General features: G+C 38.0%; 1 protein-coding gene across 6 annotated transcripts in view; it reads left to right on the plus strand.

The window, feature by feature from the left end:
* The window catches only part of PBRM1 (polybromo 1), an 81,530-nt gene extending 65,321 nt beyond the window's left edge, over positions 1–16,209 (plus strand). For 2 of the 6 annotated variants that reach the window (XM_024195696.1, XM_024195697.1), the window contains 5 exons: positions 2,601–2,765; positions 6,885–7,040; positions 9,789–9,859; positions 11,143–11,359; positions 13,093–16,209. In XM_024195696.1, the coding sequence (XP_024051464.1) occupies positions 2,601–2,765; positions 6,885–7,040; positions 9,789–9,859; positions 11,143–11,359; positions 13,093–13,265 (782 nt within the window). In that variant the 3' untranslated portion in view covers positions 13,266–16,209. The remainder of the gene's footprint in view (positions 1–2,600; positions 2,766–6,884; positions 7,041–9,788; positions 9,860–11,142; positions 11,360–13,092) is intronic. The other 4 variants (XM_024195699.1, XM_024195700.1, XM_024195698.1 and 1 more) reach the window with 3 other exon arrangements.
* The last annotated feature ends 6,284 nt before the right edge of the window (positions 16,210–22,493 follow it).

Below are 22,493 nucleotides of genomic sequence, written 5' to 3' on the forward strand. Positions count from 1 at the left end.
AATTTTTTTTTTTTTTTTAGAAATTTTAATTAATTAATTAATTAATGGAGATATCCTATCTCCTAGAACTGGAAGGGACCTTGAAAGGTCATTGAGTCCAGCCCTCTGCCTTCACTAGCAGGACCAAGTACTGATTTTGCCCCAGATCCCTAAGTGGCCCCTTCAAGGATTGAACTCACAACCCTGGGTTTAGCAGGCCAATGCTCAAACCACTGAGCTATCTCCCCCCCGCTTACAACTTACTTGTAACTTACTTGCTTACAACTTGGTCCCTGCCCAAAGTTAGATTTTTTTATTTTTTGCGGAGAGGGGAGTGGGGAAGCTCATGACATCTAACCTGATTTGCTTAGAGTATGTGTGGGTGGCAGAAAATATATTTCTTCCATTATGAAAACACACAAAATTCATGCAAGTGGTAGTGTGGATACTGCAATGGAGGATAGAAAGATGAAATTTGGTGTGATTTTTACACCTCAGAAGTGTCTTTCAGTGTTCTGGTGAAAATTGGTTTGGATTTGGCTGAGTTTGACCCAGTGAAAATGGAACCTTGCACATGTGGGGTATAAGTTGTACAATTTTTAGCAATATTCAAGCACAAGTAGACTCATTGCACGTCTGCATGGCTAACTTAGCTGTACTGCAAAGAATTTTGTAAATATGTACTATGAATGAGGCAAAGACTCATTGTAAGGAAAAGTGAAGTTCAAGCAGAGGGGCATCTTCTTGCCTTATAAATTGTGTTGGATAGGTCATTCCAGTGTTTCAAACCCTGGTCTGAAGGATTTGGGATTGGAGTCACTGAACTTTATAGTGAATCCCAGCTGAACTTTTCTAAGTCTGTGCACCTTTATTGCACTGCTGTGACAATGTTGTAAGTTGTAAGTTTCATCTGTTAGATCTGTGCCAGTTGTGACATCAGTAGACAGATTTTACATAGCATTGCCCTGTACTAGGTAGGTCACAGTCCTATTTCAAGACTCAGCATTCCAAAGTCGAAGTTACTAGCATTATGGTCAAATAGAAAATTTAACGGTAATTCAGCAGAGTGTCTAAGGGGCTTCTTCTATCTGATCATTTTTTAACTGGCCAAAACTAAAGGAGAGTCTGAACAGCTGGGTCTGTCTTTTCTCCAAATTCTTTAATCACTCTGAAGAGGAGTGTTCACTTTCCTACTTTGGCATCTCCCCTTAAATGGCTTGTGTTCTCTGTTCTCAATCATATATGTGTTGCCAGTAATAAATTTAGGAGTTCCTATGCGTCGTCATCCCTTCCTGAAATGATTGATGAAAACACGGAAGGAAATGCCTAGAAGAAATGGAACTGGTCTTTCAGTGTATTTATATACTTCTAGAGGTTGCACAAACAAGTTACCCATGAAACACAATTGTATGAAAGGCTTTTGGACTTCTGTGCTGGTAAAAGCTAGTGTTTTAGTAGCATATATCATTTAATCTCGTTGCTGAACTTCTCAGCTTCATTTGACACTTTATTGCTGTTTTTAGTAACAATTTTCATCTTTCACCAACTTCAAGAAAACTTTTAGTCCCACCATTCAGTGCTGTTAAAATCAATAGAGGTATATGCTGCATTCATTTATTCTTTGTTGCTTCTCATTGCTTCAGTAGGATATGATATTCAGAGAAAACAAATCAGTAACTTGCATGCCCAAAAAGCACCTTGCGTGGGCATTTGGAATACCCCTTTTTTCCATGTAAAATTGTCTTCTTATCAGAGTCCTGTGCAGTCAAGCGTTTATTCTTATAGTAGCAGTGAGAAACTTGATCTAGGTACCAATCAGATTCACAATACTAAGAACACACATGCTTCTACAGAGCAGCACAATTTGAGTTAGACATCTGTAGCTAAAAAGGAAATGGCTGTAAGGGAACTGTGATGGGGAAAGGGAGAAGTCAGAGGGAGAGGCAGAGGAACTATTTTTGGTCCATCCATCTGCTGCTTGTTATGTTCTAAAACACTAAGGACCTATCTACACTAGGGAAATCTTGCAAGACTTTTGCTACCACTGTTTCAACTCCACCAGTAGTATGGACATGGGGAGCCCTAATGTAGATGGGCCACTGATTGCCACTTGCATTTTAAACACTCTTATGACCTCATCTTGCTTGGGACAAGTCTAACCGACAAAGTGCTTAAAATGCCAGCAGCAACTGGTGGCACATCTACACGAGAGCTCCCAACATTGCTACTGCTGGCTTAGCTGAGCCAGTGGTATGAAAAGTGGAAAAAGTTTTGCCCAGTTTTCCTAGTGTGGACCGGGCCTAGTGCTGGACTGCTGCTATCATGTTGGTAACACTGGTGTTATGATCAAATCTGTTCTTTGACTTTTTAAAATTAACTTTTTAATCAAATAAAACTTCACATTTTTAAAACTTGATGGAATATTTTTCATGATAGGTTCTCTAAAAGTTTTAGCTGGAGCCAAATGAAATCAAATTATATGCTGTATGAGTAGAATAATCTGTTCTATTTTATATTAGACTAAACTATGCCAGTGTTTTAATAGTCCTCTTTAATGAACAGATAATATTTTGAAATTCTGGGTTACAAAACAGAACTGAAAATCTAAAATACTTTTACAGAGCGGGCAGCTAAAGTTGCTGAGCAGCAGGAGAGAGAGCGAGCAGCACAGCAACAGCAGCAGAATTCCTCCCCCCGGGCAGGCACTCCTGTCGGGGCTCTTATGGGGGTGGTGCCGCCACCAACACCAATGGGAATGCTCAATCAGCAGTTGACACCTGTTGCAGGTAAAAAGTAGGAGCTATGACCATTTTTTCCTCATCCACTTTATCAAACCCCTTCATAACTCTGAACGCTTCTCTTGGGTCACTTTATTCCTACTGAAGAAAAAGCTCAACCTCTTCAGCCTTTCTTCATAATAAATATACTTAACCTTGAAATTATCCTGATTTTTCTCCCCATTACCCTCTCCAGTAGTTAATATTCTTCTGAAAAAGGCTGTAAAATAGGTTCCTCCTTACTCAGTAGAGCTGCTCCCTGTTTGTATTCCATCATCTGTGTTCACTCTACTTATTAAAGGAAATGCTTACTCCTGTTAGTACTGCAAAGGGAAGTGAGCTGGATTTCTTCTAGTGCATGCATCATCAATGGAAGTGTTAAGTAGGTTCCATTTGAAATCTTTTATTGTTGGTGACATGTGAGACTGAAAAATCCAGCCTGACTTTCAGATTCCAGGATGAGTTTGCAGATTTGGCAGCTAAAAAGGTTATTTTGGCAGCTAAAAAGGTTATTTTGCTTGTAAACAGAAAAGGCTTGATCTGGGATAATTGAGACAATAAATCTTTTTACCAAGTCACTTCACAGAATAGAACTGCATTTTGAGGGCTTTTTCCACAAATCTGTACTATCTGGTGTTGTGATTAGCAGTCATATTCCAACTGAATTCAGTAGGACTATGCCAGTCCTAGGATTAGGTCCTACGGCTGGGCAAAGCCCTAGAGAATATATTAAGGGAACCCATCCTACATTGGCAGGGGTATGTATTAGGTCTTTTCCTTCTCCAATATCTAATTCTGTCACAGATTAATTAAAAAGATAACATTGGTTTAGTCAAGTTCTAAAAATAGGACTTTGTACATACAATTAAAGTATATTTTATCTCTCCCTTACTGCATTCAAGTTGCTCCATTTGTTCTCAGTTTTGTTCTTTAGGCTGCAGCCATACTTTAAGCTGACAGCTTGAAGTTGTATTTTCTGTTATGACCTCTAAATTCCTCTCTGGTCAATAGATTGCATGGATGTTCAATTAAATACATGTTTCTTATTTGGCTTATGATATCCAGACTGCAAAGCATTTGTTTACACTAAATTGAATTTTTCTGTTAGTATCCCAATCCTGTTAAGAAATTCAGGTGGTTCTCTGAAATTCTCTGAATCTGATTGTTCATTTTTTATGTTCAGTTGTTATACCTTTAGCAGATTTTGCTGTCTTACATTTTGATATTCTCATCTAAATCATTTGCATATGTTCTAAACAAGAGTTCCCCACTACCACCTTTATTTTACCTTGAGAATATCTTATACAAGCAAGAAAAGCTACAAATTTCAGCCTCTCATGTCTTTATACTGACCATCAGTTTAACATTTTTTCAGGGAGTCTTTTTTTATAGCTAGTAATGCCCTTTGTGAAACCTTTACAAATGCTTTGTGACAAATCTAAGTTCTGCACATAATATTCACTGTTTACTTTATCTCTTGTGATGAGTTCTTCAAACACAAAGACCATCCTCTCATAATTCAGACTGATAGAAATGAATTTCCAAAGTGTCTTCACTATATCATGCAAAATACTTCCAAATATTTTCCTTACAACTGATAATGGAGTCATCCACTTCCCAGTCTCCAGGAGTCTTTTGTTTGAAAATGTCTAAATAAATAAATTGAGATTTCACTTATTTCTTCCTCAACCTTTAAGCCAGTGATGAGGTAATAGAAAAATTAAGTACTGCATATATTCAGTTCTGTTACTTTCATCTGCATTAAATAACCCTGTGGGACTAGGGTTCAGCGTCTGAGGCTGAGAAATCCTAGCACTTTCTAAGATACACATTTAGGGAACAAATCTCTAGTCACGTGTAAAATTATATATACAAGAGTTTATGTAAATAACTGTGGCTTATATGGAAAATGGGGGAGGTACAGTTCAGAAGATGTAAACAACTATCCAAGGGGCCAAAAAAAAGGGTTACCAATTAGATTTATTTTTACTAACCAAAACTGTAGTGGAAACTGCACATTGAGATATTAAAAGTGGTCACATAAACCATGAGTTGGGCTACTGGAACCAATCCTTAATGCAGATTTCACTACAGTATATTAAGTCAATCAGCTATTGAGTAAGTATTCCATTGAAGTCATGCAGCATATGTACAAATAAACTTTTGTAATTGAAAGGAAAGTTTTCAAAAGATTCAAGTGTCTGACCTGAAGATCTTACTACAAGTTGGTGTAGTAGAACTTTTTAGCTACTTTGGGACCACTTACTATATTGATATTTTTGTCTGTGATTTTAATTTTTTAAAATAAAAATGTGCATTGAAATATATTGATAAATTCATAGAGACCAGTTTAAAAATATTTGAAATCGACATCTATTACAATTTAAATGTTGAGCTAAATTTCTTGTTCGCCTAAAGAAACTTATAATGTGAGTGGGACCAAACCGTTATTTCTTGATTGTTGGCTTCACTTGAAACATGAAAAAAAGTTGATGTTTCTCAGATCCGTCACAATGTTTTCTGAGCAAGCTGCTAGTTATTTTTCAGCTACAAATACCCTTTGCTCCTGAACACCCAGTAGTTCTATTTGAGAGTGTCCAATCAGAGCTATTGAGAGTTATCAATTGGTCTTAATCCAGATAGATTGTTCATTGTCAATGTCATGGAGACTCTGGAGGTGATTTCTCAGCATGCACTGTAGATTCTCCAATATTTTGCATTTTTAACCTTCTCTCCTGTTCTTTAGAACATTCTCCGATCCTCAGTTGTCTTTTCATAGTATTACAAACGCCTTTCCTTAGCTCTCTGACAACATACCATGCAAAATTAACAAACTTCAAGGGACTGGAAACAGCAAGTTAAAATTCTAGGGCTTAATAAACACAATTCAGATCTTTCACATGGCCTTTCAGGTTTGCTTACTGACAGTACCATACTTGGGTCTTCCTCACTCCCAAGAGATTGAGATTGTTAGCAGATGGTCCAGTATATTCTTCATTGTATCTTTTTCTTTATTATGAGGCCTAGGAAGCATCAGAGGTCAAATTCTGCCTTGATTTTTATTCACCATGTAAATCAACTGACTTCAGTGGGATTGCATGGGATGAAGGTTGATATGGCCCAGCACATCCAGAGCTATCAGTTTTTTATTTCCACTTAAATACACCTCTGCCCTGAAATAACGCGGTCCTCGGGAGCCAAAAAATCTTACCTCATTATAGGTGAAACCACGTTATATCAGGGTAGCGGCGGCAGGGCTCTGACGGTGATTTAAATGGCCCGAGGCTCCCCACAGCGGCCAGAGCTCCGAGCCCTTTAAAGTGCCGCCCGAGCCCCACTGCCTGAGCCCCGTTGCCGGAGCCCCGGGGTAGCAGCAGCAGGACTCCAACGGTGATTTAAAGAGCCCAGGGCTCCTGCCACTGTGGGGCACCCTGGGCTCTTTAAATCTCCGCCCAAGCCTCGCTGCGGGATATAACGTGGTAAAGCAGCCCCGCCCCCCCCAGAGCGCTGCTTTACCGCGTTATATCTGAATTCGTGTTATATCAGGTCGCGTTATATTGGGGTAGAGGTGTAGTTGCTCAGGTTGTATAGAAGGTAATTTAAAAAAAAACACACCACTACATTGAGTTAAAGAGCATGCATTATAAATAACCTTGACAGATGAATTCTGCATGCATACCACAGAAAAATGCTTGGAGAATTTTATATATTGCAATTAGGTTTGGCCAGAGAGCTATCCCACAAAGTATGGATGTGCATAAATTGATGTACTGAGTGTTGTGCTGTTAATTTGAATATGTATGGCAGAACTTTAATGCTATGTTAAAACTGTTCACATTAGAAACATTTAACTGTGGCTGAATTTATTCCTTGTGTTAATGTGTATTTGAACATTCAGCATTTTTTGCCCCATGAGAACATTACAAATACACTAAATACTAATTCATCCAAAGTATAGCATTTCATATTTATAACTTTTATTTTAATTTTTGTTCATTCTTGCAAGATACTAATTGTAGTATTGTCCTGCTGTACTAAAGGTGCTTATTTGTGGGTAGTGCATGTCTTATTATTTAGATCATATTGCATGTTATTGATGCATGTTTGAAATTTGTTGTGTCCTTCAAGGCATGATAGGTGGCTATCCGCCAGTGCTGCCACCTTTGCAGGGCCCAGTTGATGGCATTGTTAGCATGAGCAGCATGCAGCCACTTCACCCTGGGGTGCCCCCACCCCACCAACTTCCGCCAGGTATGCCAGGCATCCCAGGCATCCCACCACCGGGTAAGAATGTCCACATTCACTCATTATTTCATCTTCATGTTCTCACAGTTTAACCAGTTGTTACAGAAGTTATCTGAAACTTGTTTGTTTGTAGCTTAACTGCTTGACTGTTGCCGAATGTTCCAGGTATGTCTAACTGTAACATATGTGCCATGCTGCTGAATATACCAGGTATATCCCAATTGTCCATTGAGCTTAATGGAATGTTAATAAATATTGGCAGAACAACATATATAGGGAACAAGCAACAAAAGATTTACCTGGTGAAATATGACTAGTCAAAATCATGTTATTTGGGCATGTTTATCAGTAGCTTCAAACCCTGAAAGCAGCTTAGTTCTTATCCTTGTATTTCAATAGAATGTACAATAATTTTTTACTAGATGCATAGGTGGGATTTCTTGTTGCCAGTGCCTGGTGGAAATCCTTTGCATCTGTGCGTTGTTATTTTTTTTAATTATATTCAAAGTCAGTTTAAATCCACACAACTGACTAAATATCTCTGTGTATTAGCAGTAGGTCAGATAATCAATTACATATACATATGATAAGATTAGAAATTGTTATTGTTATTTATTCACCAAATACAAAAGTTGAAGGCAGTCCTCACCCTTACTTTGCAATCTATAAAATGGCCAGTCACAGGGCTAATTATAAAATTGTATGCAATCTTACAAGTTAGTATAAAATAGCCTTCAGTGCTAGTGATTCAACAATATGTTATGTCCCAGAACTGATAAGAAGGTTCGTTTGAAGTATGTGTTGGTGAAGGGAATCAATCACAATCAAAATCTTCATTGACAAAGAACAGCATTTTTCCCCATTTGTCTTTATTTTCACATTTAAAATTTAAATTTCTGAGCAGAGCAAAAGATGAATGGTTATATTTTAGGAAAGCGGGCGAAATGCAATGTATAGATAGTGCCGTTGTCTCATTCATGTTCTGGGACTGCTGGCCACTACCCTCTTTTATCCTCTTTACTGCTGCTCCTTTCCCCTTTTGCTCCCCGCAGCATTCTCCAGTGCTGCCATTTAAAATGTCGCACACATTCAGTAGTTAAGCTGTTAATCTATATCTTGTATAAGGTATCTTGTTTGCCTTTTATTTTCCATTTGCAACTACAGTAGATGTTTACCTGAAGTCCTATTAACATGGTTATGTATTTGAATGTAAGTGGTTTAAAAAAACCTCAGTCAGTATTAGATATGCAACCTGCATCCTAAAATGGTGTGCAAGATTCATATTAACTTCATAACATTAATGGGTTTAGTATTGTAGTTTGTTGATAGACTGCAAGATACAGCTGCAACTCCTGCTCACCAAGTCGGTGAAATTTAAGAGCAGGATGGTAGTAGTATAAAGGTTTGGTGGTGCCACACTGTGCCAGGTTGGTGTGTACCTTTAAGAGGTCAGTTGTTCATTATCACAACTGGAGAAATAAGCATTATAGGTTCAGCATTTTAGAACAGAGAAGGTAGAGATTCAAGGAAGAAATAATAGACCTTGGACTGAAGGATCCTCAGAATCTCATCTGGAACAGTGTAGAGTGAGGGAGGGGCCATTCTCAGGTGCTGGAAGAGGAGAGGTTTTTTCCATTTCCACCCCCCCAAAAATCCCTAACATATCACACTATTTGCATTAGAAGAATTCTTACCTGTTACTGTATTTTTGTTACTGAAAATACATTTGAAACAGAGATGTCACGAGTTTGAAAATTAGCTCAATTTATGTTTAAGAATAAATGCCAATGAAAAATTGCCATGGCACATCTTTTAAAATCAACTTCAATCACCGATGTAGAACACTGCATGCAGATTACATCTGGTAAAAAATATGCATACATTTTCAACTTGAAAATTAATTATATTTGATTATGACAAGATGAAGCAGTGACACAAATAGAAAGAACAGCATCAAGAGCAACTTTCGTTAATCTGTTCAGGCCCAGTCATCTTCATGTAATATGTCACGAACCAGATAGCTCTCAATTAGGTTTGTAAATTCATCTTTGAGTGTGACTTACCTGGTCTGTTCCCTGGTGCAGTTCATGTAATAGGGAAAACGTGTAAAATATTTATCCAAATAATTGGAAATTCTTTATCATATGTAATTTCCAAAGTTAAAAAATAAGTGGATAACATTAATCTGTTTTACTCTTAAGACAATGTAAACTAATCTTATCACTTCAGTGTTAAGCAGTGTTAAATTGCTTTTTTTATTAGAAGACTAGTATAGTACAGTAGCATTTAAAAAAAAGGAATTGCATGGTTTTGCTGCTGCTTGAACATTTTATAATGTTGAATGTAGGGGAAATGTTGGATGTCACTGAATGGAACAAATCTATATTTCTTTTTCTTTTAATTATTAAACAAGGGATGGGATGATTGCTTTCAAATAAGAGATGTATAGTTTGAATGGTGAGATTTAGTCAGACAATAACTGTGCAACTGGCAAAATGGAAACCAGAAAAGAATAGAATCTCTTTTAAAATTTTTTTTTTTTTAAAGCGTGGGAGGTGGGGAAACAGAGTTTTAAACTGAGCAGGCTGCATCTCAGTATCATGCCTTTTTTAAATCTAGAAACTTTATTTTAAAAGGAGTGTTGTATCATTATGGTGAATAAAATTAATTTCAATAGTAAAGATATGATATTCAGTTAGATAATGATGCCAGATCTTTATAAAAGACAAAATGGCATTGGTCACTGAGATGAAATAAGACTAATTTTGTTTATATTTTAAAATGTAGGTGTTATAGGCCAAAGCGTTTCTTCCATGGTAGGCACTCCGGCACCAGGAGGAAGTCCCTTTGGACAGCCGGTAAGTAATTTACATTCTTTATGAAACTTTAAAAGTCATATTCCATTATATTCTTTGAGTTAATATTGAACCAGTGTCTCCCCAATGTGCTAGTGAGTGCTATGATGCAGTTTGTCTTTCAAATGAGATGTAAAATCAGGGCATTTCTGGCCACTTATGGTCATTGAAGATCCCATAGGCAGAGTATTTGTTTTTCTTGGCCAGATTCTAATTTGGTTAATTCAGTTCTACCTAACAAAGTGCCTTCTGCAATTTAAATTAGACAGTATTCTTTTTTTCCTGTCCTAATTGATGTGAGTCATTTTTGTGCACTGTGTAATTGCTGATAACCTATATTTTTCCTATTTGTTTGTGAGACGATTCCTTGCTCTGTTTCTAAACCATCAATAAACAGGCTGCACCTCTTTATTTTTTCAAAAACTCATAAAACCAATAGACACTATCTGGTTCTTCAACAATCAGGTCAGATTCTATTGATGATCAAATGTTCCTTCTCATTGATTAGTATAAGCCAATTGTTCATTCAGCATCCAATTCACTAGACTAATTCTAACATTTTAGAGGGGAAATGATTTTGGACATCTAGAATTATTTTGAATCTGTGTGAGCCAGTCAGAAGGTAGTAAAGTGCATATGCAATCTGATTGGTTAACATTGTTCCAGAACTCAGTATTGTTGACCTTTTAAGGAGATAAATAATGAAAACTTACTGTCATATGGATTTTAACCAATCATGAACTAGGATTTTCTTACGTGCAATAGTGATTCTTGCGTGATTATGATTGTTGTTTATATTATGGAAGTGCTCAGGGTCCCCAAAGAGGATCAGGGCCCCATTGTGTAGTACAACTACATAAGATGATATAGTTCCTGCTCCTAAGCTTACCATCTAGTTTAAGAAAACAAATACTAGAAATTGCCTAACTTTGACAGTCCCTGTACCTGTGCACCTCATTGAAAAAACAGGGAGCCCTGTTTTGTGGAGGTTTCACCTGAAAATCTTTTTCTATTTTATACATTGAGTTGCCTGTGCCTAAGTCTCAACTGGTATTCATTCTGATGCTGAATTAAGAGACTAGCCTCTTGCACATCTTGTGGGGGACACGTGTTTATCTGAGTATTTCTTGGCATTCTTTGGAAACCATAGAAATGCCACCCTTTGATAGGTATGGGGTTAAAACAGGAAAGTCTTCACACTGCCTTTTACCTGGTTACGTTTTTACATGGAGATCTGTGCAGCTGAACAAAAAAAGTGCTCACTCTCCTATCATTTGTCATTTCAGATGGGATTGCTTGGGCCACCTGGCCAGCAGGCACCACCTCCATACCCTGGTCAAAGCCAAGCAAGTCAGCAGGTTATACAGCAGCCCACAACTCCAATGTTTGTCTCCCCTCCACCAAAGACACAGAGGCTTCTTCATTCTGAGGCCTACCTGAAATATATTGAGGGGCTTAGTGCTGAATCAAATAGTATTAGCAAGTGGGACCAGACTCTTTCAGGTAAGGCTTCTACACTAAAGTAAGACATTGGGAGATAGAATACATTTTTTATTATTTTTTATTTTTATATTTTTTATTATTATTATCACAGTCCTATCTTGGTAACCAGTTACAAAAGCAATTGTAGATTAAAAAGGATATTTGTTGACACTTTAAGAGTGCAGCAGGAAATACTCGTTTGAAATAAACACAAAACTTATTTGTCCATGCTACTTCCATTAAAGTTAATGGAAGTCAGGTGACTATATTCACACTCAGCATCCTTAAAATATAGCTTGAAATTACTAGGGAAAAACGGTTCCTTGACTGTCAGTTTATACTGTTTTGGCTCCTGTAATAACAAGATGACTGTGTCCCTTTAAGGATGCACTATTGACCGCAGAAATATTAATTGACCGTACATTGAGGTAAAGCATGAAAGAAAATTCAGCACTGCTCTTTACGTTAAACTCAGCAAAAGCAGGCAATACAGTTTTTTGCTAATTCCAGGTGCCATTGTGAAATGCTGCAACATCTTGTTTTAACAAGAGTTGAAAGAATTTCTTTGTTTAATTTACATTTTAAAAAAATATTAGATGTTGCTGCAATGCTCAAGATTACATAAATATTTTATTTGAGATAATGTGTTGTTTGTGGAGGGTGAAATATTGATTTAAGGCCCTGATCCTGGAAATTGGATTTGCACAGGCCTGACTTCTGCAGCCATACAAATCTTTATCATTGAAGTAAGTGTGAATCTCCCCACACAGATCTAGTGGCAGGATCTGAACCTAAAATTGCTACCAATGGATGCTTAAGTTTTTAAAAGATGTTTTATTAGATCACCTAATTTTATTTTGAAGACATTCAGACCATGTTGTATACTGATTGTCAGAATTGTGGATCTAACTGAGAACTTGTTAAAAACCTAAAATTTAGATTAATTTTTAATTAAACTAAAAGGATACCTGATCAGAATGTTTCTGCGATAGTAAATTAGCAGCATTTAAAGTATAGATCTTTTTGCATATTCACTGGACATTAGTGCAGGGGATGGCAATGTCATATCTTCATGCAGCTTCCAAATTGCCTGTTTTGGCTTTGTAACATGAGCAATTGCTTGATAAAGACTGAGGAGATTATTATGATTGTTGGTGTAGTTGATCTATGAATCACAGATCAAATATGAGCTAAAGATTCAGTGATTAAGGCAGTTGTTTTTGCCATCAAGTCTCCAAAGGCTTTAGAATTATAACAGTTTAATAAAAGTTTTACTATAAACAAAGTTTTGGAATAAAAATATTAGCATACAAGTTTAATAAAATATTTATTCAACTAATTCAGTCCCAGCAACAGAGTACAAGTGTGTCCCTCTCTGTTTCTCCAACGTTGTTATTTTACATTTTAAAATAGGTAAAGAAGGCTTGTTCAGAAACAGAAGGTATTTTAATAAAACTGTGGATCATTTAATAATAAAATACATGCATGCAACCATAACAAAAATTAAGGATATAAGATGAGCATACCAAAACTCAGTAAACTAATTCCTTTATTTTAAAAGTATAAGAAAGAATAAATTTAAATGTTCTGTATATTCTTGAGGGACTGGAGATGCGGGGTTGGCGGGAAAGGGAAGATGTATAGTAAAATTGTATTCCATGTTATTCCAATATGATGGGAAATCTTGGAGGGGAGGCAGGCAAACCAGTTTAAAAAGAGGCATGAGGTAATTAGGCTGTTCCTTAATTTTTCAGCACGAAGACGTGATGTCCATCTATCCAAAGAACAAGAGAGCCGTCTTCCTTCACACTGGTTGAAAAGTAAAGGGGCCCATACCACAATGGCAGATGCACTGTGGCGTCTTCGAGACTTGATGCTACGAGACACCCTTAATATCCGTCAAGCATACAATATAGAAAATGTTTAATCACATACATTGCTTTTTTATTTGATACCAACATATAAAGAGTTTTGTGGAACAATAGCTGTTTTAGTTAATGTCTGGGGAGAGATAACCAACAATAATTTTTATTGCATTTTGCTGTACATTGCAAGACCATTTTTATATAAGGACACTTTTAATAAGCATCTTTCACTTTGTTATATTAAGTTGACCTTATCAAATACACAAACTTTTGCATATGTTCCCTTTGTTTTTAAAAGGCAATTTCATATTTGATTATAAGTGTAGTCAAAGTTTCATCTTTCTTGTACTTATTACTGAGAATCTAATGCCATCAGTTTTTTGTATAAAAAAGATAAAAAAGCAAAACAAATAAGTGTTTACAAATTAGTTTGAAAAATACAATGGAATGTGAAATTAGTCATAGTTTACCTCATAGAAGAATGTGTGTACATGTGCTTGTGTGTGTTAACCACTTCCAGCAGAAATAGCAGTTGGATATGAACTGAAAGGCTTTATGTAAATAAAGGTAAAGGGTGCGTCAACACTAGTAACAATTGGATCTGTGATTAACCACCAGCGCAGCTCCACTGGTTGTAGCAACAGTGGAAGTGCTAGTGTAGAAAGGACACAGATGTGCTTACTGCTGTGTTGTCCAACTGTGTCCAATTATTTGATGGTATCAACAATGGCCATTGAGATCCCAGATCAGTAACAGAATACACGTACAAACTGAACCACAAATAAATGCATTGGAAAGGTGAAATGCTTTATCTGCCAAGACCTGCATTCAGGGTTCTGTGACATCACTTACACGTACAGCAGGTAGGGAGCTGCATTCCTTGCATGGGTTTAGGTTCATTAATATTTGCAAGAGAAATGCAGAACTTTGACTTAATTTAGGTTTTGGAAGGTAAATAAAAGAGGGGGAAAGACTGCAGCTGATTAATTTTAAAATGATTTTAAAGTCTATATATGTTCTGTTAATGATTTGGTACTGTAAGAGATTTTTGTATACTTTTTTTTTTTTTTTAAGTGTTTCAGTTCACTATAATGAAAGTATTGTAGTATGGCTGGAGAGAAATTTAACACATAATTCTAGCTTTAAAATAAAATACTACAGCGTGTGTAAAATCAACACAATGTATACCAGGGTTTATAGATAGGAGGGAATAGGTTGCTTGCATTGCAACTTTTTTCTTCCTAATCACTAGGTACGTATGGTGTGTTCTATCCACATTTCAGGGCTGTGACTTCCTTCTGTTCAGAACTTGCCCGTTAAAAACAAATTAACAAACAATCTTTTTGACTGCAAAGTTGTTTATCAGAGCCAAATACTTTTATGATACTTAATTTTTGTAAATGATTTTGATATGCAGCAAACAAAAAAATTTGGGAAAGCAAAATGACTTACAAATCTTCTACTAGGGTGATCACTGAAACATGTATCCAAAAGAACCAATCTGCTGATATTTTCTCATCTAACATTAGAGTGAAATATTCATCATGTGCAAATGTATTTTAAAAAGCACTGGAATAGAAAAGTCTTCCCTGAGCACAATGTGCATATTTTCACTTTTAAAATAGTCAACATTTTGGTGCCTAGTTCAGTGACATGCTTTGTAGTGATGAGGAAAACATGATGTGCAAGTATAAATTGTGATTGATCTTACACTATTTGTTAAATTTTTCAGTGATTACAGGAAACATTCTTTCATATTTTCTGGTAGTCATTTAAAGATCCAGGTCTTCAGACGTGATACTAATATGAAGGAAAGGGAAACAGTATGGAGAGAGAGAGAGAGAAGTGATTTGTAAATTTGAGCCCTACATGTAATACGACTATGGCACATATACCTTTTGTTTAGTTTAATGCCATTTGTAAACAACCAACTCTAAATTTAAATTTAATGTAAAAAATTTTGCAGATATATTAAACCTTCAACATGTACAGTATCATTTTAATGTACATTTAAATGACCCATAAGCTTTGCAGATTTTAGCAACAAAAACAGGACACTGAGCTGAATCAGATAGGCAGCAAGTCCTAATTTTTGAGTATTTAGAACCATCATGAACTGTATCACTACAATCAGATTCTCTTATTGCTAGACATTAACAAAATTACACCAAAGAGCCTGGAATTAATTTTAGTTAAGTTATTTTTTATTTATTTTTAATTTTTCTTTTGGGCACTGGATGGGACTCCCTTTGGAATCTATACATCTCAGATCTTTAATTTGTCAGAAAGGTCAGTGTTGAACAACCCCAGCATTGCCTCTTTCCCACCGTAGGGAGCCTTCACCGCTCCTCCTAGCCCAGGAGCAAGAGATTGGAACTGTAAACCAAATCCTGGGTCTCCTTCATGGCAGTGCAGAGCACTGCCATGAGGCCACTGGGCTGGCCCTAATCAATTATATTAAACTTTTTATTTATTTCAAAATCATGTCTCTGTATATTGCGGGCATTTCAGTGGAGAATGCAGTAAAATTTAGGATTATTTTCTAACTCTGAATGGTTAAAAAGACATGCCTCTCGTTGGGAGTATTTGAACCCATAATTTGTATTTCACCATGATTTACTGTATTGGCATAAATGAAATTTTCATATTAAAAAAAAAAAAGGTTGCATGGGAAATGGTTGGCTTCTGTGAGAGTGAAAAATAGATTAATTTAGAATCTGTATTTTAGTAAACTACTTGGAGGCCGTTAATTGTTCATCTTCTCTTCCCCAGTCCTCCCCCCTAATCCCTCCCTTTCCTTCAAGAGAAAACTTACTGTTTGTGTCAAAATTTGAAAGTTGGTGTTGGTGACTTTTCAGCATGTGTTTTCGGACCTGGTTAATCCATGTTTGGTTTTTCCTTACATCTGTGTACCCAAAAAGTTAGTGATAACCAGGCTTATAAAATGTATGTACCATCAATTTGTTTGAGGCTTTTTAATTTGAATAAAAATAGTTTGCAAAGTGATTTGGATTAACCAGGTTTGATTGTCCCATGAAGACTTTTGTTAAAAATTTATTTCAAGCAGCTCTGACTGTTGCAAATCCAGATTTTATCAAGACTTTGGGGCAGGAGGTGTGTGTGGCTTTTTTGTTTTGTTTTGTTTTAAGAATCAGTAGAAAGCAGCATTCAGATTGTCCTCTACACAGTAGGAAATCCCTGGGCTGTACTGCCAAGGACAGTGATGCTGAATGATACAGCTCCAATATTAAACCATGTTGGATATGACCTTTTGATCAGCAAAAACTGAAGAGCAGTCACCAAAAGAAGCAAACCCGTGGTGATTGGCGTGGTAAGATTTAAACCAACCCAGGCTGTCATAGCACAAACTGGCAATAAAAAAAAAATAAAAAAAAAAATTAAAAATCCCATGATTCCAATGTTTGTGTGTGCATTCATACTGAGAATAAAGAGCAGGCCTCTAATTAGATCCTAGAAGTAGGCCTGATTCAGGACTGCCTCTTATATATATTTGGGAATTAAGCTAAATTAGAATACTAATGGTGAAAAAAGCACAGTCTGTCTGTAAACCTGATATTCAAAGACCTTTACCTAACATTTGAAATTACAATTAAAAATGAGGATGGAAATGTTTTCTAGTTTTATTTTAAAAAAATTACAGGGGCTCCTATCTAAGGATCTACGTGTCTGGCATAAATTGGAAACACAAATCATGTCAAATAGCCAGCAGGACACACAATGTGACGTTTTTAAGTAACTGAATTAACAAAAGTTAATGGTTCTCAAGAGAGGAAACATTTCTTCTCAAGAAACGTAATGTCTGTCAACTTTTTAAATGGCCCTTCACAGCCAAGTGCCACAGGGGCCTGTACAATCCATTTGAGCAGGAAATTTTCCAAACTTCATACTATTTCTGCTTGAAAACTCAGTTCTTATATTCCTACTACTTATTCTATTTGCCATCAAGTCTAATTTAGATCTTAATGATACAATGGACCAAACTTACTGCTGACATTAGTGGGCCCAGATGAACTGTAGAGCTGTGGCTGCTTCAACCAATGCTGAATTTGATTCACTGTCTCATTATTAAAGCAGAGCTGGTAGCACTACCTACAGTTAAGGTTGCCCAGCACTTTTGCAAGACCCTGTTTTCATTTACTTTGTCAGACTTTTTGCTTATTGTGCATATAAGGATCGTTCCAAGGGTGCAGTCACAAATCAGGCTCCTTCAAGGCTTTTTCTTCAAGGTACTGGACTGCTCCCTGGAATGCATGAAAGATCAAGTGAGGGTTTCGGGACAGGTAATCAACTCTTCAAAATGGTGATCAGCCCAGGTCAGCGTCCACTAGGGAATGCCCATGAGCCTTCTAGATCCTTTGATGCTCACAACCAACGCCAGCCTGGAAGTCTGGTGAGCATACTTGGGGTCCCAAACAGCTCAAGGCATCTGGAACCCAGAGGAAAGGACCTACAGCATAAGCCTCCCAGAACTAAGACCAGTCAAGGTGGTGCTACGACGGTTCCAGTCCAGCCTAGAAGGAAACTAAGTCCTGATTCAGATCCTATAACATGACCACGGTTGCTTATGTGAACAACCTAGGGAGGAACAAGAAACTCAGGGCTACAAGCCGAAACAATGGAAATCATGCAGCGAGCAGAACAGTCTCCTCTCCTTTAAGGCAGTCCACGAAAAGGGAGACATGAATTAGAAGGCTTAGCAGGGGCAAGGTGAACAATTCTGAGTTGTGCCTGAATCAGGAAGTCTTTGATTTAATCGTCTGATCATTCAGTTTGCCCTCAACTGACCTATTCACGAACCACATGAATGCAAAGAGACCAAAGTACTTCACTAGGGAGGTGCACCCCTGATCCATGGGGACAGATGCCCTGTTGCACAGATGGCCACACGGCCTCCTCTATGCATTTCCACCCTTCCCATTATTAGGGAAGGTGGTCCAGAAAATAAAATGAGAGCAAGTGACAGCAATATTGGTAATCTCATATCGACCAAAGAAGCCCTGTTTTTTGGACCTGATAGAACTGAAATTAGGACTACTGCTACAGCTCCTAAAGAGACAGGACATCCTCTCACAAGGTCCTCTTCTTCAGTCATACCCAAACTAGCTGCATCTAATAGCCTTGTTATTGAAAGGGAAGCACTAAGGTTTGTCCTCCAAAGTCATCAGGACAGTTCTAGAAGAGTGGTGACCTTAAAAGCATGCCCCTCTATCTAGACCAAGTTCTGAGACTGGTGCAGGATCACGAAGCTAATCCTAGGAATCCAGGAACTCTGGCTATTTTGGATTTTTCTCTATGAAAGCTTTGACAAAGGTTTCCTCCAAACTAGTACCATTGTATCTCAGGTGTCTGCCGTTAGTAGTGTGGTGTTTGCAAGATCCATGGGTTCTCTGGCAGAGAACCCCCAGGTAGCCAGATTCCTTAGGGCAGTCCAATTAGCCAACCGGTGATCAGATCTCGTTCCCAAATGGGCCCTGCCACTTATACTAAGAGCCATGACAAACCACTGGTGTAAGTGTCAGCATTTTATTTGTCCATCAAGACTTGCTTTTTGATAGACTATCATGTCCGCCAGGCGAGTATTGGAGCTGGCAGCACTTTCTGGGCAGGAGACTTACTGCGTGTTTTGTTAAGACAAGGTGATGCTCAGAACTCCAGAATTATTTATCCCAAAGGTGAACTCTTCTTTCCATGCTTCCAAAGAAGTGATTCTCTCTTCATTTTGTCCAAGGCCACAGCACCCCATTGAGGAAAGGTGAGACAGATGTTAGAAGACTTTCAAAAGCCTTCTAACATCTATCTCAAATATACAGGGTTTATGAGGCGTTTGGGTGCCGTGTTTGTATTCTTCCACCTGAAATGCCAAGGACTCAGAACTTCCAAGTCCTCTATTGCTAGGTGGATTAGATCAGTGGCTCTCACCCTTTCCAGACTGCTGTACCCCTTTCAGGAGTCTTATTTGTCTTGTGTCTCCCCAAGTTTCACCTCACTTAAAAACTACTTGCTTACAAAATCAGACATAAAAATACAAAAGTATCATGGCACACTGTTACTGAAAAATTACTTGCTTTCTTATTTTTACCACATAGTTATAAAATAAATCAAGTGGAATATAAATACTATACTTACGTTTCAGCATATAGTATGTAGAACGGTATAAACATGTCATTGTCTATATGAAATTTTAGTTTGTATTGATTTTGCTAGTGCTTTTTATGTAGCATGTTGTAAAACTAGGCAAATAACTTAGAAATTATTTTTGCCTTTGAGCAAATGTATACGCGGGGCGGGGATACTGTTTTCCTTTTCTTCTGACCTTCTCTATACCCTCCCTACATCTGTTCATTGCTCAACAAGTCCCAGAGAATTGTGGGAGATGCTGGGCTGCAGAATAGAAAATTTCTTATCGATAATTTCCTTTCTGCTAGCAGTGTCTCCCACAATTCTACCTACTCAGCCTCAAGCCAAAAGGTCATCTGCTGAGTGGGATCTTTAACATGGGACTTTTTTTTTCTGTTGTGGTCCACTGAACATAGTTGGTCAGTTACCTCTGAAGTATTTGTTACTAATATTATTGCAATTTTTACAGCTTTGGAATAACTCATCTGTCCACAAGTGGGAGCCAAGGGGGCATGGCCAGAGCAGTGGCACCAAAAAGCTGATCTGCCTCTGTGAATTGCAAGAGTGAACAGAGCAGCCCAGGTGTCAAGACCTATGGAAGACACTGCTAGCAAAAAGGTAACTATGAGTAAGAAATTTTCTATCCCGGTGCTCTTTAGTGCTGGATCTCAGGCAGCATGAAGAAGGAAGCTCATTGACTTGAATGCAGATGGAACAAAACCCGGACTGGGGTGGGGGAGTGCTAGAAGGAGGAAATTGGTATAAGGAGACTGGGACTTGCTGGGCAAGATGACTGGGGTTGGGAGCCAGTCAAGGAAAAGGGTGGGGGGGGGGAGAGACTGAGATCAGATGAGGAGTCCATCTCTATGGGTATGTATGTGAAGAAGACAGACTGGCTGAGCGAGAAGATTGGGACTGGGAACAGGCATAGATTGGGGATCAGGTGAGGAGTCCAGAGGGGGAAGACTGAGACTGGTTGGGGAAGTCAGTGGGAGCTGTGCTTTGAACATACAGTGCTATAAAAATGCTAACTACTCTGAAAAATCAGAATGCAGAGGTCTGAAATTGGGCAACCAAAATTTATGGATACTTTTGGTAATCTCTCTGTGTTTCAGTATCCCATTTATAAAAAGGGGATACTAATATGACCTGATCTCACATGGGAGTTATAAATATAAATTCATTAATACTTGTGAAGCACTCAGATACCATAGTGAAGACTACCATAGAAAAGTGAATTAAGAAATAAACAATTCTGTAATCAGTGTTGGGTTTGAATAGGGTGCAATTAATATGGGATTGGGCCACATATTAAGCCATGAGAATAAACAAAATATTGAATAATTGCTAATTCAGTGAGCATGCCTTCCTGTGCCCTAAATGATGCAGGGCTAGGTCATGGGGGGGGGGGGGGAATAGTGTACAGTAACTCCTCACTTAAAGTCATCCCAGTTAACATTGTTTCGTTGCTGATCAATTATGGAACATGCTCATTTAAAGTTGTGCAATGCTCCCTTCTAACATTGTTTGGCAGTCGACTGCTTTTTCCACTGCTTGCAGGAAGAGCAGCCCATTGCAGCTAGCTAGTGGGGGCTTGTAACCAGGGTGGACCAGCAGTTCCCCTAAATTCCCTGTGCTGCAGCTGCCCAGCAGGCTATCAATCCGCAGTTCAGCTGTCCCTCCCCCCACTGCCATGTGCTGCTCCTGCCCTCTGCCTTGGAGCTGCTCCCAGAGACTCCTGCTTGCTGTGCAGGGGGGTGGCTGTCAGGGTGCCCCCTACTCCTGCACCCTGCTTACCCCTTCTCCATATAGACAGACAGAGAGCGACAGAGACAGCTTGGGGCAGCAGCTGCTGTCTCACTTCTGAGCCACTTAAAAAGACAATGCACTTAGGAGTGGGTAGGCTTACTTAAAGGGGCAGTGTACATCTCTCTCTCTCTTCCCCCACACACAAAGTGTGTGTCTGTCTGCTATGCTGTCTCCCCTCCCTCCTGTTAGTGCTGCCTTGATGAGAGGCTACAATTAACAACAACCTGTTAACCCTTGAGGGCTCAGCCAAGTGCTAGTTCATCAGGCATTCCCTGGGAAATATCCCTCCCTCTTCCACCCTCTAACTTCACCACCTCAACCAAGCTTCACAATCATCAGAGCTGTGAACAGTATTAAATTGTTTGTTTAAAATGTATACTGTGTGTATATCTATATAATATATAGTTTTTTGTCTGGTGAAAAAAATTTCCCTAGACCCTAACCCCCCGCGCCCCCCCACCCATTAATTCTTATGGGGAAATTGGATTCGCTTAACATCATTTCTCTTAAAGTTGCATTTTTCAGGAACATAACTACAATGTTAAAGGAGTTACTGTAATTAAACACTATCATAATATATTTGCATGGAGAAGGGGCCAAATTTTGTACAGGTAAAATTATGGCATTTTTCTAATTAAGTTCTTGACTTTGCAAACTTAAGTTAGAAGTTAACACAAACTGCAGCACACAACTTTGGCTTGGCACTGCAGTTTTAATAAGCAATTCTAATTCAAAATATTGTATTACATGATAGGGTGACTTTCCTGCATTACTGAAAGGCCTCTGTCTATTGAAATTAAATGTTTTTAGCTCTACTAGGCAGCTAAGACCAAAAAATTGTTTTAAACAGCTTCCTGTTGTCCTTGAGCAGTATTTTCCTTCTATAGAAACAGATCCAGGCATCAATTAAAAGAATTCAGTATTTGATATGGTATTTCTGTTGCATGTCCCTCCACACTTAAGGATCTAAAACAATAACTTTTTCCAAGACCATATCTATGTATCTCACATTCATCTCCTTATCATCAAGGTGGCTGCAGTTGGTGCAACAATACTTGTATTTAGTCAGGCCTATATGGATGGATGACTCTTCAAACACACTAAGCGTATCAAGCTTATTTTTCCATAAATCTGTACTATTGTATTTGGGGGGAAGAGCAGTATGTTGGAAAGAAAACAAATCAGACAAGAGCAGTTTCTATCAATACAAGCAAACCAACCAACTAACTAAGGAAATTGCCTATGTGCCAAGATACAAATATATTCAAATGTAAAACTTATCTACTTTTCTTCTGCTTAATCTGGTTACAGTGGGAGTTGTCTCAACAGGCATAGAAAAGAAG

This window comes from Terrapene carolina, unplaced genomic scaffold, assembly GCF_002925995.2.
Source record: "Terrapene carolina triunguis isolate 2854851 unplaced genomic scaffold, T_m_triunguis-2.0 Scaffold232, whole genome shotgun sequence".
In the NCBI taxonomy this organism is placed as follows: domain Eukaryota; kingdom Metazoa; phylum Chordata; order Testudines; family Emydidae; genus Terrapene; species Terrapene triunguis.